Source organism: Propithecus coquereli, unplaced genomic scaffold (assembly GCF_000956105.1).
Source record: "Propithecus coquereli isolate 6110/MARCELLA unplaced genomic scaffold, Pcoq_1.0 Scaffold113, whole genome shotgun sequence".
Lineage (NCBI taxonomy): Eukaryota > Metazoa > Chordata > Mammalia > Primates > Indriidae > Propithecus > Propithecus coquereli.
The window spans coordinates 2,987,045-2,995,790 of record NW_012135303.1 but is presented as its reverse complement, the minus strand read 5'-3'; the positions used below and the strand labels follow the sequence as shown (position 1 = coordinate 2,995,790).

The window sequence follows — 8,746 nt, the reverse complement described above, 5'->3', positions numbered from 1 at the left end:
CCCAGGAGTTTGAGGTTGCTGTGAGCTAGGATGACGCCACGGCACTCACTCTAGCCCGGGCAAAAGAGTGAGACTCTGTCTCAAAAAAAAATAAATAATAATTTGTAATTGTTCTTATTTTCATTCTCCAAACATCAATTTCAAATCATAGGGTCCACAATCCATCTACCTCTGGGTGGGAAGAAATAGAGAAAGATAGGCTTGTCTAGTAATAATTTACGTTGTCCCTTGTGCCCAATCAGTGTTTGTTAATAACCCATAAGAAATAACGTTGGCAGATGTTACCAGTTCCAGTGATCTCAGGTCAAATGTTTGAATAAAGGAAAATGCGGCTGTATATGTCTCTGGGTGCCCAGCATTTCCTTCCAGTGGGCTTTCCTGTATTGCAGAGGCTAGAAGGCTAAAAACTATATTTCCAAGATAACCTTTGCAGTGAGGGGGCTGTATGCAAAATTATATTCTGCCAATTAGATGTGCTTGCATGAGATTTGGAGGGCAGAAGTAAGGCAGATGCTTCAAAGCTTTGGGCTACTCATGCTGGCACACGAGCTGATGAAGACTGAGCATGCCAAGAGGCAGTTGCTGTAGCACCTGTATCAGCACCAAATTCTCTATAGTCACTCTGTTTCTTCTTCAAATACCCGGGTGGTTTCCATTCTGCACTGAACCCTGACAGATAAACTCTCCTTAAAGAACTTATAGGAGGTTCCTATCAGGCTCAGCATGGGGCTAAATTGGGTCTATCACATGTAGACCCAATTTAGCGCTAAGTGGTTGCAGAAGGGCAGGCTGTGAGAGCTGTGTTTGTCCCAGACTTCAGAAAGAAGCAGGTTCTTTCCCTCACCATAGTGAGACCAGCAAGGCCTCACAGCCCAGGCTGGAAGCTACCAACAGAAAGCTACTAAAACACACTAGGGACTCTCCTTCCTTTCCTTTGACAAAAACCTCTTGTGATGCCTAGAAATACAAAGACTCTCTTACCTCATATTTGGCTGAAAAGGTGGCATCATCACCACTTTATGACTTCCAAAGAAGAAAAATGTCAAAAGTAATAGCTTGTTCTGAATCTACTAGAAATTCATTTTTCGAAGAAAAAAACAATATGAAGTCCTGAAGAATACTTGATTTCTCTTTATTTTTTGCAGGTTTTGGTACTTGTATCTTTTTTTACACAGCTTGTGAAGCTATGAATTCCACCTCCCTTGCATTTGTTCTGTTTAGGAGAATCGTAAAGTCAGGAGGGAACTTAGGCCTCACCTTCATCAGTATTTAAGCAAAGGAAGCATTTACTCAGATTTGCTGAGGATACCCATAGATAAAGCAGATAAAAGCAGAGCTACCTGGTTGAGCGGGTATGACCCAATTATGTCCCTCCCAAATTCTCCACAGCCCAGTTAACTCTTCCCCTGCTGTAGGTGGGGAGTGGGGACTGTGCAGGGCCACTAGAACAATGAGACCACAGTTTGAAAATACTCTCATTTTATGGATAAGGAAACTGAAGCCCAGAGGGATATGATTTGCTCAAGATCGCACACCTTTTATATGGTAGATCCAAGGCTCAAACCCAGGTCTTCCTGCACTCAGTTAGGTCAAAGTTCTTTCCGCTGCCTCTAGTCCTTCTTGTCCATGTTTCCAGGCTTCAAGGACCAGCTGGAAAATCCCCCCTTCATTGTGATGCCTTACCTGACCACTGTGGTCACCATGATTGCTACTTCCTTAGGTTCTACTCACTCTTACCACCTAGGCCTCGTATCAGGCACTCCCTCACTTCCTTATCTCTTTTACTCTTTATCTTCTTTCCTCTCCTAGATTTAAAATTCCTGTGGGTGGATACCCCTCATCTACCACTGACTATCCCAGAGAACACAATTGGCTTTCCAGAGCATTGTCCATAAATATTGATTGAAACTGTGAGTAGCAGAGACTTTAATTGTTCCCCAATATCCATTCTTCCATTATTCCTTTTCTTAATAGAATCCCTCACCCTGAATTTTAGCTGAACACATGGCTGCCTACCGAGAGATTATACTTCCCAGCTTCCCTTGCAGTGAGGTATGGCCATGCGACTAAGTTTTGAGTAATGAGATGTGAATGGAAGCAGCATGTGCAACTTCCAGGTCATTTCCTTAAAAGGAAACTATTTGCCTTCACCCTCCTCTTTCCCCTTGGACTTGGTCATGGTAATGAAATAGCTTCAACCATATGGAAGAGAACAATCCTGTATGGGATGATAGAACAATAAGATATAAGGAACCAAGGTGCCCAGAGAACTTCATGCAGTAGAGTCACCCTTATCCATCCACCTAACTCTGGACTCTTATATGAAAGAGAAATAAATGTTTATCTTTTGGGGTCTCTTTTTTACAGTAGCTTACCTTATACCTTAATAGGATGCAACTGCAATAATATTAACACTTCACATTGCTTTGTGAAAATCAAATCAGATCATACTCGTGTTCCATCTTGTAAAGTATTAAGTAAAATTCCAATAGGAAATATCATTGGCCCTGAAAGAGAAAAGACCTATTACATGTGTGTTTGACTCCTTTGATACAATATACTGAACACCTACCATGTGCAAAGGACACGGAAGGATGTTAATATCAAGAGCGAACACTCTCAGGTACCTTGCTACATATGTCAACTCGTTCCATCATCCCAGTAATGGTAGGAAGTGAGTATTTTCATTCACATATCACAGGTGAGGAAATTGGAACACAGGGAGTTAACTTACCTGGTAAAGGCAGAGTTGGGCTTCATTCCCAGGCCTGTCTGTCCTAGAGGCTGCTCTCTCCTCACCCGCCTTTCCCAGGCTCCATGCTGGGTATTGTGGCTACTGCCCTTCAAGGAACTCACAGTCCATGTGTAGAACAGAGTCACAAGCAACCAACTCTACCACAAGGCAGGATGAAATGAGTCCTGCAACAGAGGCCTGAGAACACGAGACAGGGGTGTTCAGGGAAGGAGTGACTAACTCTAGCCTAGGAGACCACCGGGAAGGGCTTTTACTGAGGAATCTCCATTTGCACTTGACCTTTGAGAAATTAGAATAAGTGGATGGATAAACAGAGAAGGGGCAGGCAGCGAGGGACCCGCATGAGAAGGGGCAGGCAGCGAGGGACCCGCATGACCAAAGACAAAGAGGAGGGAAAGTGGAGGACATGTGGGAAATGAGGAGTCACCCAGTGTGAGTGGTCTGTGGAGGGGCTTCATGGGGTAAGCTGGGCCTGGAAGGCAGGCCAGGGCCAGAGCAGGGAAGGTCTTGTGTGCCAAGAGAGAGTAGAAACACTGCTTCTTAGACAACGAGGAATCACAGATGTTTGAGGAGGGATGTCATGCAACCCAAGGTGTGTGCCAACATGAAGGAACAGGCAAAAGAAAAGGCAGAGAGCTCAGGCTACTGCAAAATCACCCAGACAGCATCTGATGAGGGCCTCAACAGAAGTAGGTAGACAATGCCAAATAGGGAAGATCCCCAGGGCCGCTGACTGGACTTGGGGATCTCAGCCAGCTCTCTGAAATCTGAGCAATCAGTGACGAGCCTGTTTGTAGTGTCTCTTTACAAAACTGGCTACAATTCTTATCTCTGATCTTCTGCTCAATTATCTGTATTCTGTTTTTACTTTCAGTTAAGATTACATTGTCGGAGGGGGTGCATGTGTGTCTCGTGTATGGTAATTAAGATAAAATAACAATTAAGGCCCCAGAGCCCTCGTCCTTCCCACAGCAGCTCACATAGGGCCACAGCTCTGGCAGCCTCCCTTGCTTTTCAAACTCCCACCAGCACAAATAGAAGATAGACCTCAATGTCATGTGCCACTCAGCTTGTCAGTGATGCAATGGGGCTGTTTTCTGGCTTACATACTGTAGGACTGCAGTCCGCGCAACCCCTGGGCTGGTACCAGTACCGGTCTGTGGCCTGTTAAGAACCCAGCCACAGCAGGGTGGGAGAGTGAAGCTTTATTTGTATTTACAGCCGCTCCCCATCACTGGCTACACCCCCCTCCCCCTGGTCCATGGAAAAATTGTCTTCCATGAAACTGGTCCCTGGTGCCAAAGAATTGGGGACTGCTGCTTTAGGGGAAATGGTTGTGCTTCCTAGCAGACAACTGCAGTAAATAATGAGTTCTGAGGAAAACCCAGATAGGAACTTCTAGGGAGCAAGGAGGAGGCAAAGACCAGGGTGTAGCAGTAATGGAAAGTGTTTGTGTAACGCTCCACACCCTCCTCCCCAACACACACTGAAGTTTCTCTTTCATGACTGTTTTAGCCTCCTTTTCCCTTTCAACCGCCGACCACTCAATTCTTTGAGGGAAAATTAACATTCATTATGCAATTTATCTCTCTCCTTTTAATCCAGAGTGTCTGTCTCCAAGGTCCCTACTCAATAATTAATGTTTGTTCTCATTTCCCATTCTCCAGAGCATCTATTTTTGAACTGTAGGGTCAACAATTAACACTAATTATGGCTTTTTCTCTCTCCATTGTTGGTTCTCAGAATCCCAAGCTGCCTGCTCAGCCAAGTTACCGGCGTGCACGTGGCCACGTGTGTGCACACCGAGACAGAAGGGCACCAGGAGGCAGGCTTTTCCAAGCCCCACCGCGGTTTAGCAAATGATAAAACCCAAACATCCTTTTCTGGCAACCTCTCTAGTCTATTTGTTATCGTAATGAGACAATGAAGAAAAACAAATAAATAAATAGAACTATTTGGAAATAAGTTCGGGTGCATAGTTAGACTAGGAGATCTCTAAATTTTTTCCAGCTTGAATGTTCTAGGATTCCCTGTGACTTTTTCTTCCCTATTGCTATCTCCTTGATACTGTACATCCCCCACCCCCTCCTCTCTCACACACACACAAGTTTCCCTTTAAAAACCACTCTTATGGCCAGGGGAGGTGGTTCACACCTGTAATCCGAACACTTGGGAGGCTGAGGCAGGAGGATTGCTTGAGCCTGCAGTGAGCTATGATGATGCCACCACACTCTAGTAGCCCGGGTGACAGAAAGAGACCCTGACTCAAAAAAAAAAACAAAAAACAAAAAACTGTTCTTCCTTCATTTAGGTCCCACCCAACTGACCTCTTTGTTACCTGTTGCCTCTCCCTTAATGGTCCTTTTCAGGTCTACCATCCTAATTCTCATCAGCATTGTTTTAACTAGTTTTCATTTTGACTGACAAGAACAGCTAGGAGAATAATTCTCACTCCAGGTGACTCTAACAGATCGCAAAAAAATTCAACAGGAGCTGTGAAAAAGCCTGTCTGTCTTTTTGGCTGGAATCAGATGGGCTAGAATCCCTCCTGTCTCCCTGGTCCAACCCTCGTATTTGTGCTACAGCTGGAGAGGAGTTCCTCTTGCTTGTCTGGCGTCCCCAAGGCTGTGTGCACTGAGGCACATCTGCTGTTCAAATCTGGGCATCTCCTCGCAGCATGTCCAATGTTAACTGTTTCCTGCTCTTGCTCTGTCAACAGTTCTCCTCGCAGAATTTTAGCATCCTGGACCCTGCAGGGTTTCACCTTTAAACATCTTGGATAAAAACATTATCTTCTTCAATGCTTTGTTAATCCTGTATATGCCTTCTCTCCAGAATAGCATCTATGGATTTTCAAAACCATCCAATTCATTTTGAGGCTTAAGCATCAAGGCATCTACTTCATGTTTTTCTCTGTACTGGGGTAAGAAAAATAGATTTTTCAAGACTTTTTCACACTCTCAGGTAAAATCCCTTATTGTTTTTCAGCCTATGAATCTGTCAATTCAAATAGCAGCCATGAAGTAGAAGGGTCCAGCATTCAGCATCTCCTAAAAGGTAAGCTTTTTCCCTAAAAAGTTACCTCTACTTCTCTATATCATTTGACTCATGAACATATTATTTCATATCTAGGCCTCCAGAAACACACATTACTCTCCCAAATATATCAATAAGTAGGAAAGAGGATTTACTTCTTGGAAAGCCTGCAAAATGTGGTGCTCTCATGAGTTACTCATATGGGGGCAGCCCTGTGGACTGAGTGTAAATATTAGCAAAGAAGAAAAGTCAGGTTGAACCAAATGCTTGTTCTCAGCTAGCCCAGGAAGGATAGTTTTCAGGGATGTCCTGTGGTTTCACAGGTTACACACTGCACAATTCCCATGATAATGAGGTGGACACTGCCCCTTAAGAGTTGTGCCCAGCTCAACCTGCACGATCACAAGCTAGGAACCTATCTGGAAAAGACTCAGGTTTATATTTTAAATGGAGGACTGAGGCCTGTTCTGCCTCTTCCAAGATTCCTTTTATATTTCGGTTCCCCCATGGAGAGATCAGCAAATACTGGGAGTGTAAGTTGACTTTGTAGCTCATCCTCCACCCACAGTCAAGGCTGCTTCTACTTCAGACCATAAGGAAAGGATGATTACCTAGAGACTTTTTCCCTCTCCTAAAAATAGTCTTTGATTAACAGAGAAATGTGTGTGGTCTTCCTTGCTGCTTATTTTGGGGCAGGCAGCAATGAATCCTTCAAGAAGAACCTGCTGTAGAAACAGGAAGCAACGCCACATATCAAGGGCTAGAGCCAGAGCTGGGTGGAGGGAACTGTTTTTGGTGCCAGAGATTGCAAAACTAGGAGAAAAGACACAATCATATCCTTGCCAATCTCAAAATCTGCAAGCAGAGAAATACCAGTGAGTCTGGCCCTCTACATTTACTCCCTTGCCATCTTCCTTAGGCAACATCCTGACCATGGTGGGAAGAATTTCAGGGTCAGTTCTGCTCATTCTCATACGCTGGTTAGAACTGGGCCAGAGCAGCTTTTAAACAGGAGCCCTCCAGTGAAGATGATGATGATAATGATGATGATGGTGGTGGTGGTGACAGCTACCATTGTTCTATATCTCTGATATGCCAAGCATTGTCCTGAATGCTTTACATTCACTATTTCACTTCATTCCCACAGCAATGATATGCAATAAATCCTATTATTATCTTCATTTTTCATATAGGACAATGTGGCTCAGAGAAGTTCAGTGACTTGCCTAAAGTCACACAAAGTGGTGAAGCTAGAATTGGAGCCCTGGGAACTTGCATTTTACCACTATGCATGGTTAGTAGTGGTATCACTCTAAATAGGCATGTTCCTATCTGACAATGTATGAGAGTTTAGGAAGTCCCTGACTTGGTAATGACCCATACAAACACATGGCTTCTGATGAATACCCATTTCTCCTTCCAATTCTTCTTACTCAGCATCAGACACCCTTCTGTGGGTAACACTGAAAATTATTTGCTATTTTTAGAGATATTACAAGGAGAAGACGAGACGCTGGAAAAAAGTAACAGTTTGGGAGAATCAAACTCTTGAGACAAATTTTCAAGCAATATAGGCCTGCTACAGGGTAGTTCCCCAGACCAAAATATTCTTCCAAATATAGCCTAAAATGTTATAATTTCACTTCATTCACTAAACCCTCACCAATAAAAGATTTACTTTGGATTAAAAAGCATCCTTTTAAAATACTGATACTTCTAAGAAGCTAATAGTCTGTCACACTCTAATAAAATTTATATAATCAGATAGCTGTCTTCTTGCAAACTAGCTGAGAACAGGTGCTCTGAGGAACTAAAAATTCTCACAGGGGTGGAAAAGAGGTGAGTAATTTGGAAGTAAGTAGAGTTTTAAGGGTTGAAACATGCTTGATTGGTGGGGCGCCCCAGAGGGCTTGGATGAACAGAGGAACATTAGCTATATGGACAAGGGGGCACTGGAAGGAGAAAAGTACAGAAAGGGACATTATGGGGTGCCAAAGGCAAACTGCCTATTGCAGAAAGGCCCCTTGGCAAGCTCTAGATCCAGGAAAGGGAAAGAAAACTTTGATTCCTTTTCTTTTCTCTTCCTAGTAACTAAAAGACCTTGGACTAATGCAACTCTTATTTCCAAGCTTTAGAACGTACTGTTCCCTCTGCCTGGAGCACAATTTCTCATCTCCTCCTATCCAACGTTTTTTTTCTGTTGTAAAATACACATAACATAAAATTTGCCATCTGAACCATTTTCAAGTGTACAGTTCAGTAGCATTAAGTACATTCACATTGTTGTGCAACCAATCACCAGAACTCTTTTCATCTTGCAAAACTGAAACTTTATACCCTTTAAACAATTCCCCCTTCTCCTCTCCCCTAGCCCCTGGCAACCACCATTTTACTTTGTTATCCCCCCGACTTTTACCTCTAGTCCTGGTTAACTCCTACTAATCTTTCAGTTACCAATTTAGTTCTCAAGCCGACCTCCCTCTGGCTGGTGGCTTTCCTGCTGCCTCCTCCCCCCTCCCCACCCTCCCCTTCCCCCATGCCTGAAGCCTGGGTGACAAGCCCCCTCCGCATGCACACATCGCACCCACACTTACCCCCTCACAGCATCTCTCTCACAGTATTGTCTACCTACTAGACTTTTCTCTCCTTTATACTGCAAGCTATTTAGAGGAAAGGACCCACTAGCACCCCCAGGACCTGCTGCTAACACACACCTACTGTCTATGTTTCATGATTATTTGATGAGTGAAAGAGTTCAGCCACCATATGGGTTAAGCAAACTTTTTGTTTCTCCAAGTTGATTTGAGGGTCTAATCACCATGCAAAACATAGTCTCTGCAGGAAAATGCATTCCAGTGATTGCCCATATGTAAGCATAGCATGCTGCTTTCAGGACTTAGAATCTTATTTTTTCCCTTAATTCTTTAACAGAACATTCTTAAATCTTCTTGTGCT

At 43.7% G+C, this 8,746-nt stretch overlaps 1 protein-coding gene across 1 annotated transcript in view; it reads left to right on the top strand.

Moving 5' to 3' along the window:
- The window catches only part of KIAA2012 (KIAA2012 ortholog), a 99,064-nt gene that overhangs the window by 39,059 nt on the left and 51,259 nt on the right, over positions 1-8,746 (top strand). Inside the window, exon 12 of the mRNA XM_012655396.1 lies at positions 5,744-5,812. Coding sequence (XP_012510850.1) covers positions 5,744-5,812 — 69 coding nt within the window. The remainder of the gene's footprint in view (positions 1-5,743; positions 5,813-8,746) is intronic.